At 39.3% G+C, this 14,425-nt stretch overlaps 1 protein-coding gene across 1 annotated transcript in view; it reads left to right on the top strand.

Moving 5' to 3' along the window:
• LOC136883269 (homeobox protein unc-42) overlaps window positions 1-13,715 on the top strand; it is a 311,123-nt gene extending 297,408 nt beyond the window's left edge. The window contains exon 8 of the mRNA XM_068229685.1: window positions 13,609-13,715. Within this exon, the coding sequence (XP_068085786.1) occupies window positions 13,609-13,715 (107 nt within the window). The remainder of the gene's footprint in view (window positions 1-13,608) is intronic.
• The last annotated feature ends 710 nt before the right edge of the window (window positions 13,716-14,425 follow it).

Raw genomic sequence — 14,425 nt, 5'->3', positions numbered from 1 at the left:
ATTGTTCCTAAATATTCGTATTTCTTGACTTTCTGGACAGGTCCAACGTTCTAATTCACTATTGTTCCTAAATATTTGTAGTCCTATTTCTTAACTGTCTGAACTGTTTTCCCATCATTCGTTGTGTTCCCTTGTTATTGTGTCGAAGATGATCCCTCAGAATTATGAAAAGAAACCACCTTTCCCTCTGCGAAAATGAAATTATCATAAATATGTCTGCCGGTCATGACCATCCATCAACGGCTGCTAATTTCAGATGACGACCAGCCATAAGATACAGCCTGCACGGTTGCTAGGTAACACTGTCTGACCATCAATCCATACCTTACATCACAGCCTGCACGGTTGCTATGGTTACACTTCCGTCACACATTTTGTCGCGTCACGTTAAACAAATTTTCGGATGACCCCAACCATAAGACATATTTATGTTAAAACGCATGTAATGTTGATTACGTTAAAAAAAATACACATTAAACTCTGTTAGATAGTGTTGCACAACTTTTCTCGAATTATACTGTTCTTATGCCATACATCTACTGCCTAGAGAGGAAGCTAGGGAAATGCATTACTTGTGAACTCGCTTAAGTCAATACAGTGAACCGAATACGTGAATTATTAAAATTAAGTGGAGCTATGTATGGGAGTGTGTTGATGTAATAGTGACAAACAGGAATATTGGAATTCATTACCGGCGCGTGAAGCAATCAGGGCCAAGGAAATGGGACCAGCTCCTTGAAGGAGGAGCTCGCCTCAAGATTCCAGTCCCATCTTAGCGCGGAAATGAGACTCGCGGTGTAAAAATAAGCGGGAATCATCTCCGCTGACAAAGTAACCAGGAAATACGAATGAAATGAAGCTTCCATAATTTTAAACATCAATTCTTTTTTCTTTCAATATCAGAATTACTTTCCTTAACTTTTGTTCTGTCTTCTCCGTCGAGCTCCAGTTCGATTCTTGCATCTGAACGTGAATAATTTATATTTTACACATTTTCCTTAATCATGATGGTTAATACCCACAGTCTTCGTGTTAAATTCGTGCAAAAATGTGTTATAATTATTTATATTTCCCACAGTATATAGTATTTTTCCAGTAGTTACTTAGCAATCACATCCGGTGCTAAATGTATCACAATAACGAATGACATGAAACATTAATTTTTGAGATTTTTTTCTTTTAATATCATAATTACTTTCCTTTGGTTTTTTCATGCCTTGTCTGTTGTATTTCCAGTTCGATCCTAGCCTCTGAACATAAATAAATAAATAAATTGGGCCGATGACCTTCGATGTTAGGCCCCTTAAAACAACAAGCAACAACAAGCATAAATAAATTCATATTTCATAAGTTTTCTTCCATTGGAGTGATTATTACCCATAGTTTTTGGGTTAAATTACATTCGTGAAGTTATTTATGTATTTCGCATGGTTGTTTCTGAAATGAACTTCAAGATGTAACGTGTCTCCAAAAACTTATCAAGCTAGCGAATATTCTTACATTAGAAAAATATTTAAATTACCGTAAAACGACACATGAGTTATTTTCCAAAACGAACAATTCAGGAAATCTAGGTTTCAACAAGTGCAATATTTAGTAGCTACGTGAGCGAAAGATACAATAATTATAAGCGCTATAACATGAAATAGAAACTCCCTGGATATTCTTTATTTACTATTACCTCAATGTTTGCAACCTTAAAACAAAAACGTACCTTTTATTTATTTATTTATTTATTTATTTATTTATTTATTTATTTATTTATTTATTTATTTATTTATTGTTTGATATACAAAGAGTCAAAATTGAGTTTTATATAGCTTTTATTTATAAATATCGACCCCTCCCTCGATGTGTCCTCTCTCGTCCAACCTCCTTTGAACAAATTTTGTCCTCTTCGAAACCAGAATCGTTTTCAATTCTACGTTAGCGTTAAATCCTATCTGCTACGGCTGTATACGAAGAACCATGTGGTGGTTGAATGAATACAATAGTAGTTTATTTCATGAGGTGAAGAGCCTCTGTGTTAAAACTTGGTAAGTTTTAAATGCAACGACTGAAAAATGTTATTTTTCTTCCATACATATGATGTAGTGAGGCTGTACTGCATCCCATTTGTCATATTTATTACTTCTCCATTCTTTGTGTGAAGTCTGTGTTGTAGATCCTAACAAATATTGCTCTGTGATTCCTCAAAAGAAGTATGCTCTACTGAATGACGTCACATTTCGTTTGTACATCCTGTTTAGTTCAACACACCTTTATGAATTCTTGTTTTTAAGCATGAAATTCATTGAAAATAAATTCATAACTAAGTTAACTGATGAATATTTGGAATCGTGATTTCCATTCAATGTTACCAATTAGAAACTCCCTGAATGTCTTTATTTACTTCTACCTCAATGTTTGGAACCAACATTCAGGCTATTGTTGAGTAAAGTTCCTGCCATGTTTCACACTAAGTGGAAAGGTGATTGTGAAGTTCTGTATTTTTGCAAATATTTTGGTGAATCCCCGTCGGGAAGTAGAGAAATTTAAGAAGCGATATTTCCACTTACGGAGGTGCACATCGCCCTGAGGTTCACTCAGCCTACACCAATAATGAGTACCAGGTTAATTTCTGGAGGCAAAGGCGGCCGGGCGTACAGCTAACCACTCTACCCTACCAAGTGCCGAGGTTATGGATAGTGGAAGCCTTTACCTTCCACCCTTCCAAGGGCCTTCATGGCCTGTACGGAGAGTGGTGGTGCTGATTATTCTTTTAAGAGGAAGTACAACTAGGTGAACATCATGTAGGCCTATGTAACACTTATTAGAGAACAATGGAAGGGATACGACACTTCAAAAAATGAAGATATCGGCCAAAGAAAGACAAGGGCCACGAAGGGCGTGAGAATGAAAGACTCCCTAGGCCTCGATACCGAATACCGTTATGGTTGGAAAAGAATAAGCGTTAACCAAGGGGGGTCGAATAGGATAGATGAAAGTGAGGAGCATGCCACAAGTAAGTGGAAGCCATGCCAGGACTCAGCTAAGGTCCCCGTGGTCGCCAGCCCACGCTCCTATGTTAAGAGCACCCGAGACCCCTCTTAGTCGCCTCTTACGACAGGCAGGGCATACTGTGAGTGTTATTCTACCACCCCCACGCACAGTGACTTTGCTTTGCTTGTATATTTTAATTTAATTTTCTAGAGTGTTTTCAATGGATTTAGCATTTCAAAAATGTGCTTGGTTTTAAGAGCAGATTGTTTGAAAATGTGAGAACTTATCAGTAGATTATAGAAGCATCTAAGCTGCCGGCCTCTAGCCTAAGCTGTTGCTGCTTCGGATAATTGCACTATTCAAATCTGCCTCATTGCCTATATTCTGACTACCTCGTGTTGGTAGATTACTCCACATTCTGACTACTGTATTTCCGATCAGTAGACTACCCAAATCTGCACCATTTCTCACATTCTACTTCCGAAAGCCTTTGAGCTGTAGCGAAACACTTACTTTTGTCCCCATAAAAGCCATTAGCGTATTTGTTCTCAAAATACTCCACAGCAGACACAGTTACGTAAAAACTTCTTTAAAAATAAGAATAATCGTATAGCCTTACCTACCGTGTTCGTCAATATCGACGTTCCGTTTTATTTTAGGCCTACAAGATGGCAAAAATAACTAAAACACGCGCATACTGATTTAGCTACTAAGATACGCTGGAGTAATTGTGGGGGAGTAAAGATATTCGGCAACAACGCTTGTTTTGGAAAATCCCATCTAAATCACTTAGAGGTGGGCCTGCAAGTTTGGAGGGTGGAAATAATCTGATTTCTAAACATTCCGCTCGTTTTTGGAATCCAATGGTTGCGCCGTCTATATATAAATCTACCCTATTCTCCAGATTATGACTCCCTCTGGTCGAAGGACTTTCAAGATCTGAAAACCTCTGCGCCCAGATACTGAATGTGACTACCTCAGATTAGTGTACTAAAAAAAATCGAAGTCCTCTATCGCAAGCTTCAACATGAAAATACACTTACAATCATTTATTTATGATTCACAAACAATATATCGAAATAGTGTCTATATTTGAGTTACTTATTGAGCGTATAATCGTTACTAGATTGGCTGCCTATTTTTCTCACACCAGAGAATGTCTGCGATTTTAATATGTCTATAGAACATATCGCAGTGTGGAGCTAGTTTTGTTGGTGGTGGTTTCAATTTGTTATGAATTTCAAACGAACAAAGAACGATTTGACTTGATCTTCTTCTTCCTCTTCTTTTTTTCTATGTATATATTTATTTCGAGAAGAAGACTAAGATAATAAGAGTAATAAAAGGAAAAAGAGGAGAAGGTTTCGAGAAAATGGCTTCTCTCTTCGCTTCTCTTCTATGTTCCGTCCCCACACGAGATGCTGGAGCACAGCTTTGTGAGTGAGGGGGCGGAGATGGGATGGGATAGGATGGGATGGGGAATGGGGAGCCACGCCCACTTGGCTCTGGTCTTGAGGGAGAACAAGACCTGTCCCGAACAGGAAAAAAGAAATTAAGAGGAAAGAACAAAGTGAAAAAGAATCACAAAGTAAGCTGAACGTAGATCTAAGAAAGACAAGAGGGTGGGGAGGGGGAGCAGGGAAAACTAAAAGAGAGGCGAGCTAGCTTTTAGGAACAACAAATACTGTACCAACATTTAGCTACTGTGGACGACCACTATTCTCATTGCATTTATTTATTTATTTATTTATTTATTTATTTATTTATTTATTTATTTATTTATTTATTTATTTATTTATTTATTTATTTATTATTTATTCACGTTCAGATTCATTGGTTCTGTAGGGAGATTTGTTTCAACATTACATGATTGTGCACCTCATTCTACAGAATCGTAGGGTGGACTGCTCGACCCTGATAAAAGGTTGAGTAAAATTACGATCTAACTTACATGTGCTTAGGGATAATACTGATGTTATTAGAGCTTTCAGCTCCATAGATTTGTTAGATGTAGCTCTCCACTTCAATCCTATCTTATTTATACACATAAAACAAAAAAAGTCCCTTGTTCATTTCATAACAACCAAATCGATGACACTGAAATTTAGAATAAAGGTCGTAAATAACAGCTAAGTAACCTTTTTGTGAAAAATGTACATGTAAGGGGTAAAAATTAGGAAGCAAAAACACGAAAAATGGATTTTTCGGAGCAACTGGAGGTCAGTTGTTTCGTGTCAGTAGATTTACCGGCACGTAAAAGAACTCCTGCGGAACAAAATTCCGGCACCTCTGTGTCTCCGAAAGCCGCAAAAGTAATTAGTGGGACGTAAAACAAATGTTATTATTATTCAGCACCCTCAAATACCATCGGACTGAGCCAGGTTTGAACCTGCCAAGTTGGAGTCAGAATGCGTGTTTGCCAAAGGACACAGAATAGCTCACAATTTCTTTGACAAAATAATTGAATTGTTGGCTTCGTAAAAGAAAAATTTCAATGTACTCAAAAATATGAACATTTTTAATGCTGCCGGAGGAAATTAAATACTATGTTTTCCATACAAATGGTTCCGCATCATTGCCAATGAGAATTGTATAACCGTGGTAACAATTTTGTCTTAATATTTCTGTCCAGTCTGTACGATTGCCGCCATTCGACAAAATTTCTTGGGTTGGTCCCTCTAGCACTCAGAATCAGTTCTCTTACTCGAATGTTCCTGACGCTGTAGGCTCTTTAGAAGCAGGGTATTGTTGGTGCGTATATATCCCGTTTTTCTTTATTTACGTCATCTGGCTGGGAAAGAGAGTCTTCAAACCATATCGTATTTTAGTAATCAGATATACAGGGTGACTTAAACCTTTTGGGTCAAATTGAAACAGATGATGGTGAGTCCACAACATACACCACATAACAACGTAGCTCATAGTAATTGTTCAAAGTGACAACCGCCAGTCTCATTGCATGTATTGCAACGGCGCAAGCAGGTACATTGGAACAAACAGCGGATGATAAACAGCGTACACCCCTGACCACCAAACAGACGTACTGTACACAACTTAGCTCATAGCACATGTGTCATGCGACGGCGCATTAACCTGTGCCGCACGCACACCACTATCCCAGGTGTCAGTTGTCCATTGCATCAGACAGCTTGTGATGTGTTCATGGTGGGGTGTGTTACTGTGTACAGTGCGGAGAGTACTTGCGGAACAGGTATTACACCCCTATCATAAAGAATGTGTGCAAGTACTGAGACCAACGGATTTTGAGCCCCGCATTCATTTCTCTCAATGGATTATCCACCGCAGTGCCGAACTTTTTACAGTTTGTATTGTTCACGGATAAGGCCTCATTCACCCGTGATGGTGCTTTCAACGGCCGCAACAGCCATGTCTATAGTGAAGACAATCCCTCGCCACCCATATCGGAGGCCACCAGCAACGATTCTGTGTCAACGTATGGGCGGGCATTGTCCCCTGACTATCCCACATTACCTAGTGTTCCTCTCAGATGTGCTGTCACAATTCCTGGAGGTTTTTCCCCTTGTTGTGCGCGAAAGGATGTGGTTTCAACACGACGGTGCACCAGCCCACTTCGATGTTAATATCCGCGAACACCTGAACAACACGTACCCTCATCGTTGGATTGGAAGGGAAGGTTCTGACCCATGGCCAGCGCAATCGCCGGATCTCACACATCTGGACGTTTTCCTCTGGGGTTTCGTCAAGTCGGTGTATGAAAACCCTGTAGAAACAGATGAAGACCTGCTTTCTAGGGTCCAAGCTGCCTAGTTCAACAGACACCGGAGATCTTTGAGAGAGTGCGGCAGAAATTCATGCGCTGTTGTCATTCATACATTGAGACTGGCGGTCGTCACTTTGAACGAGCTACGTCGTTGTTATGCGACGTACTCTGTGTATGTCCATAACACAATAAATATGCATTTCCGACCATTGATTCTCTGTCTCAAAATAATCGGTTTTGGACCCACCATCACCTTGTGACACTCTGTAGAATCTATGACACTGAGACAGTATACTTGCACGATGTAGTCTATCGTCTATAGCCTATTTGACAACGCTCTTGCTATTCATTACATTCCTTAAGAGTGGTCACGCCTCCCAGTCCCATATGGATTTGCAGTCCAACAGAACAATATTCGTTGTGTTCATTTTTCTACCCTTGTGTATAAAGGAAAATTAACCTTAAATACATTATACTGCAGAAGTGCGTAAACATATATCCCTACAATCGGTGCGGCAAGGTAAGCATAGGAAAACACAACGAAAATTGTACTGATGGACTCCATATTCATACAAGCTGGGAGGTGTGACCATTCTTAAAGAAAGTAATGGATAGGAAGAGCTTTTCCACATAGGTGGTATGATTCCTTAAGCGAAGATACGATTCATAGGCTGACAAGGAAAGCTTCAGTAAAATCACAGCGCAACTTACCTGAAATTTCGTTTATATGATCTACATAAAAACTAAAAATAAGCTGCGAGTTTTAACTGGATGTTCCTAAAATTGACGTTTGAATATGTGGAAAAAACGCAGGATAACATGTATCAATTGTATCAATCGGTTTAGGCAGCCAATGTAAGCCTCGGACGGTATGCAATAGATCATGCGCACACGGCATGCAAGTTGCGTGAATCGCCGTATTGTTCAGCTTTCCTTGAACTCTCTTTCCACGAAGAAACAACGGACAGCGAACAGCAAGCCTCAGTTAACTGCTAACACTCCTCTTCGCCTCATCGTCTCCAGCCACCGACGGATAGGGATCTTTTGTTTTCAATTGGCTTTTACATCGCACAGACACAGATAGGTCATATGGCGACGATGGTATAGAAAAGGGCTAGGAGTGGATTTAATTAAGTTACATCCCCAGCATTTTCCTGGTGTGAAAATGGGAAACCATGGAAAACCATCTTCAGAGCTGCCGACAGTAGGGTTCGAGCCCACTATCTCCCAAACGCAAGCTCACGGCTGCACGCCCTTAACCGCACGGCCAACTCGCTCGGTTGATAGGGATGTTCACTGCAGCTAGCAAGCCGCGGTTTCACGTGATATTTCCAGCCTCGGTTTTGGGACATTCAAGATAAACACCCAGCTGAATTTTTGTGCAGGTTATTCTTATACGATATCCATTCTATCAACGAAATTTGAGTTACGTTGCGATGTGATATCACTGAAGCTTCCCCTGTGAGCCAATCATGTAAAGGAATTAATAATAATAATAATAATAATAATAATATAATAAGAGGAAAACAAAGTCATCATGCTTAATTGAAGTAAGCAAAGATCTGCAGCGACTGGGAGGGGCAGAAAGAGACTTAAAAGAACGGACATCTCTGAGGGGAATGCATAAATAAACGAGGTTCCAGTGACAGACCGCTAAGAAGGAAGACAGTTATCCTCTGGACAAAGGAGAGGAAGGAACAACAGAGTCAGAGGATGCGCAATTACTGGGCAGACATCAAAACCCACCCCAAACACAATAGTTGAATGTCCAGGTCCTTAGTCGGCTTACATGAAATAATAATAATAATAATAATAATAATAATAATAATAATAATACATAAAAATTCAAAATCAAGCAACCGTGCAGTATTAGTGACTGCTGATGTTGTGATTATAGCCATGAAACCTTCAATTTTATGTGAAATCAGGCTTCATTTCAAATCTACCATGAACTGCGGTCGGGATTCGAACCTGAGAGGTTAGTGAAAATCTCACGCAGCTTCCCAGGCTATAAATACGAGTTCCAGTCATTGTCGCCCTTGTACTGCTGACATTAATAGTGAGACGTCGAATCCGCTTTTGATCCGTTAGCTACCAACTCTCTGGTTTTACACCACATTTAACACTTTCACCACACTTCCCATATCTGACTACTCTCTATGAATTTCTACAGTTGCTGTATAGAAATTACGGTGCAGCCTGCCTGCCATTAACTGTAATCTGCACAGAGCCACCCCTCATCACTGACGTTGTTCGTCCACTGCTCGCTGTTTAATGTGGCTTGATATTGATTCCACACATGAACGGGGTAACGTGGAGTTCTTGCACGCCTTCCTTCTCGACTCTGTTGTGCGGTGATGAATACAAGTCCGAAATTATAATCAGGTACAATGATCTGCTGTTTTCCAGCAACGATAATAACAATACCAGAGGACCTGTGCTGATCCGCATCATTCGTTATAAATAGGTCAGATACTGTCCGACTCGTTGGCTGAATGGTCAGAGGGTCCCGGGTTCGATTCCTGGCCGGGTCGGGGATTTTAAACTTAATTGGTTAACTCCAATGGCAAGGGGGCTGGGTGTATGTGTTGTCCTCATCATCATTTCATCCTCATCACGACGCGCAGGTTGCCTACGGGAGTCAAATAGAAAGACCTGCACCTGGCGAGCCGAACCCGTCGTGGGATATCCCGGCACTAAAAGCCATACGACATTTTATTTCAGGTCAGATACTTGTTCTTGATATGCCTGTCATATTGCTTTGCCTGACCCTTGCAATAGTTTGTGGACATTAAATAAGAAATATTAAATAATATGCTGCACTTCGTAGTCAGAATTCATCCATTCTGACGTCATCATGCCGTCTGTTTGGTAAAAATCTATCCATATATTCGCTTATTTTTATTCTGACATAAAGCTTTATATTGTGTCGTAGAAGGCAATGGTGTTTTTAATCGCAGTTCTTCTGTATAGAATGGTTGTCTTTTGCTCTCATAGGTTATTCTAGAATGAGCGTTTTTTGCCAGGTAGAGAATGTTATTAAGATACATGGCCTTCACTCTTTCTAGTGTAGCCAGGTTATCCTTGGAAAGGTGTTCCCAGGTAATGACCAAGGCGTGTGTCATGATGGGGTCTGTTTGTACGTAGACTATTTTCTCCTTGCAGCATGTAAGTTATTAGGAACGCTCTGCCATCTGCTGAATATGTTTGGAAGCCGGGAAAGGTTAGAGAATCAAAGGGTATCTAGCAGGGAATAGTAATCCTCCGTGATCAGAGGAAGTGTATACTCTCCGGCTTGACATGGCTGCATGCAATAACATTACTAAAGATGAAAATCATATATCAGAATATTAATGAAAGTGTTAGGCGCTTAACAACCTGCTAAGTACAGAATGTATTGCGGGTTAGGGTAAGCATTCGCCTCCAATTATTGGAGTGGTCATATAATGATTTGATTTTATGATTACTCAAAGTTGGCTGAACTTAGAGACCTATCGACGTCTCATGATCCACCGGCAGGTAATTCCGGAGAGAATAAAATAAAATTGAAGCAAATCGATCCAATATAATGGACGGTCAGATTTGCCAAAACTGTTTTTAGAAAACTCTTTTATTATATAAAGGGAACATGCAACATAAAAATTTTTGAATTTTTCATTTTTATTTTACTTTGAATTTTGAATTTGTGACAGTATCCCCTTTTTAAATGGAGTATAAGGTAAGTTAATATCTCACCTGGAGGTTCATTTTGCAATATAATATAATATAATATAATATAATATAATATAATATAATATAATATAATATAATATAATATAATATAATATAATATATATGCTCAGTGCATAAATTCTTTGACTTTAATAACCGTTCCCTGAAAATATTTAAGGAAAGATTTCCCATTTCCTTTTAAATGCAGGAATTTGAAATTTCCTCATTTCCTTTAAATTTTCATGCATAATTATGTTAAAATGATATTTTAGTGATGGGCCAGATGTTAGCTATTTTATCATAAAAACCTGAGAAAATAATATTGAAATATTCAGAAAAACTACAAATTAAAAAGTAATACTCTTTTTTAATAAATCATAGGCCTATTAATATCGAGCCGATTTATGTAGACCTACATATAACCAATAAATATTTATTTTAATGGCTGACTCCAATAGACTGTGAGAAAATGTTCCTAATGTGTTGCATGATTTGAGAGACATATTAACAAAGAGGGTCGTTAGAAAACAAATGATCGATGTGATCTCTCAGCCTGTGATGTGAAGTGTTGATGGATGGCCATGACTGAGAGACGCACAGAACGCTCTTTTATCAACGAGGCCTCACCTCACCATACTCTAGAGATCTGATTATTTCATTCGTGGTAGTTCCATAAGGGCCTCAGTCAGTTTCCCCCTTTTTCGATGCACTGAATCCTCCATATTCCATACAGATGTCTCTGAAAACCAATTCGTTACATGCAAATAAAGTAAACGTTACCAGTTTGAGTTTCATTTATTGAAAGGCATGGTTTATGATCAACTGATTTTCCCAAAGTTGAATTTGACACATTTCTAAAATTCTCGCTATAAGAATATTAATATTATGGAAACTACTCTTCTTAGAAGAACGTCCCGTGTTAAAATTGGAATGTGTCCCTCAGCCTTTTATGTCAAGTTATTTTGGATACACAGAGGAGCAATTAGAAGTCCGTAAAAAACTGAGTAAATGTTATAATTTTACTTGACCGTTGATATCGTGATCATATCCACAGGATCTTCGGTTTACATGAAATCCGAACCACAGGGAGGTGCTATTTATTTTTAAAACAGCCACATACCCTGGCTGGGATTCAAACTTTGGCCGCCATGATGAGAAGCCCCCAAACAAAAGGAGTAAATCTGACTTAGTAAGGGTTAAATAAATCATGATCCATGACGAAGACCAAGAATGCATTTACAGTGTGGGGGGAAGGTTACTCAAATTGTCCTCCCCACAACAAACTGGCAAGCCGACCTAATTCCTTCACTCAGCAATGATACATCTATCAAAAAACCTGCTAAGCTTTGCCTTCCTGAGCTGCCTAACTTTTAACTTAATGGACGAGTTTCGTAACATATAATACACAAATGTATTTATAAAATTGTTTAATTATTTTATGGGATCGAAGTGGGATGTCAATGTTCTTTTTTAATGTTCCGACTTCCTTAAGTGTTTGTCATTTGCATTTCCTTTCCAATGTATGATTTATAAGAGAAACATCCACCTCAGCAGAAGTACGTGACATATGAAGTTCATTCAATCTGCAGCAGAAACGAGTACCAGGTTTCTGAGTTGAAAAGTAGTCAGACATGATCCCCTTTTAGTGGTCAGATTACAAATATTAAAACTCTTTGCAATATATTCTTCTAGAATCCTGCGACAGTTTTAACAAAGTTAGTTTCCTTTTCATGTTCATTTAACTTATTTTTAAGATGCAAAGCTATTAATATTCCACCATAAAATAAGTATTATTCTTCCAAGAGGGTTCCAACTTAGTAGCCGTGTGTAATAACCTGAAGTGGCTTGGTCTGGCAATTCATTCTCTTATTTGTAATACCCTCCACACTTAATTCCTTGCCCGATCTCATTTCGTCAAATGTTGTTCTCTTCCCATCAATATTTCGTTCGTTCGTTCGTTCGTTCGTTCGTTCGTTCGTTCGTTCGTTCGTTCGTTCGAGAAATAGTATCCAAGCTCAGGAGAACGTTGGGTGTGAAAGGATGCTAACAATTTCATTTTTAGACTGCTCTACGTTGAGTGCAGCTTGCAAACAAATAATGAACTTGGCAAAATTGCACAGCACCTACACATGGTCATAATGTAAACATTCCTGGCAAAGCAAACACGCGCGTGTAGTGTGTGTCATTTGTCGGCTTCTTCTGCCATACAAAACGGACAAGGGAGGAAATGGGAGCCATTGCTCGACCAAACACGTCCCAGGCGCCGGCCACAAGCGTTGCAAAGACCTCACTTTCACTACAATTTCAACTGGCTATATCTTCGAAACTACACCTCATAGGAATTTGAAATAAAGTGTGTTGTATTTTCTTTTGACATTGCTTCCACTTACCTGTGTCAGGCTCCTTATTTTCATCTTTCCTTTTCGACCTCCCTTGAGCAACTCTTGTTCTCTTCCGACCCCGACGATGTTATGTTTGCGAGTATTTTATTTTCACCCTCTTCGTAACAGTTCTATTTCATTTAACGATACCTTCATTTTTGGGAGGATCAGAACTCTTCATTCCCCTAACCCGCGGCATCCCCTGCCTGTCGTAAGAAGCGACTAAATGGGGTTCCAGGAGCTCTGAACTATGGATCGTGGCTTAGTGACCACGGGGCCCTTAGCTGAGTCCTGGCATTGCTTTCACTTGCTTGTGCCAGGTTCCTCACTTTCATCTACCTTATTCGACCTCCCTTGATCAACTCTTGTTCTTTTTCCGACCCCGACGGTATTAGAGCACTCGAGACCTAGCGAGTCTTTCATTTTCACGCCCTTCGTGGCCCTTATCTTCCTTTGGCCGATACCTTCATTTTTCGAAGTGTTGGATCACTTCTATTGCTTCCCTCTGATTAGTGTTATACAGAGGATGGTTGTCTAGTTGTGCTTCCTCTTAAAACAACAATCACCACTGCCACCAACCTTTCCGAGAAGTCTCGTGTTTCCTCGGCTTGCTGTGCTATCTACCCGACATCCTGTATGTAGCAGAATCACTATACCGTTTCACCTGTAAAGAAACAGGATGCAGCACATGCTATATCTCGTGACAGAAACTCCATTCCAGTGTCAGCTGTGGTATAATAAATCTATACTTGTATTTTCTAATTCTAACTGTTTATGTTTGTGTGTTGGCAGGCATGAGCCCGGAGGACGAGTGGTACAACAAAAGTCTTTCTGCTCTGCGGATGAACACTAGTCATCACCCAAACCTAGCAGCGCCAATGCTGCAATACCAGACGTAATGTTTATATCATTGGACTTGGAACAGCAAAGATTCTTCTAACTGCACACCTAACGAATTGTTTTTGTGCTAGATTAAGTTGTTACAATATGATGTATTTTAAAACAATCCATGGGAGGAAAGAACAGCCTTTGTTGGCTACAGGTGGCTTAACATGATCTTCTTTTCATTTAAATCTGTGGAATGGTTCTTTCAATAGACATAACCTCTAGAAGGTACAATGTTCTTTTTAATCTTTCTAAGAATAACGTTTCCGTGACCATGACAGTTTCTCGTGATTATCATGATGGTCTTTAAATTAAGGTTTAAGAATGTAGCCTATTCCTCTTTTTACTGAAGTCAGTCAATCACTCCCAGTGAGAAATATACAATAAATACGGTGAGAGACATAAATTAGCATTTTTAATGTCTGATACACGTCATTTTCTGCAACCTACTACAATTAGTCACAGGAGAGAGAAACGCGGCAACCAAGGAATCATCTTCTCACAAATTCGAGAATTAGCTGCGACAATACTGTACTTAACAGTAATGGCACGTCATAACTGTGTAATAAGTAAGTGTATACGAAAATGTAAATAAGTTAAATATGATGGAACTCATTACCTTGTAAAGTATGCCACGTACAGCTCGCCAGGAACTACCAATTACACTTACAATCGTAACAATATTTAGACACATTGTTCTTTCGCTTTCCTTACGGAGCCTCCT

The sequence above is a fragment of the Anabrus simplex genome, chromosome 11, assembly GCF_040414725.1.
Source record: "Anabrus simplex isolate iqAnaSimp1 chromosome 11, ASM4041472v1, whole genome shotgun sequence".
Lineage (NCBI taxonomy): Eukaryota > Metazoa > Arthropoda > Insecta > Orthoptera > Tettigoniidae > Anabrus > Anabrus simplex.
Note: the sequence above shows the minus strand (reverse complement) of the source record. Positions and strands in the feature narration are given on the sequence as shown.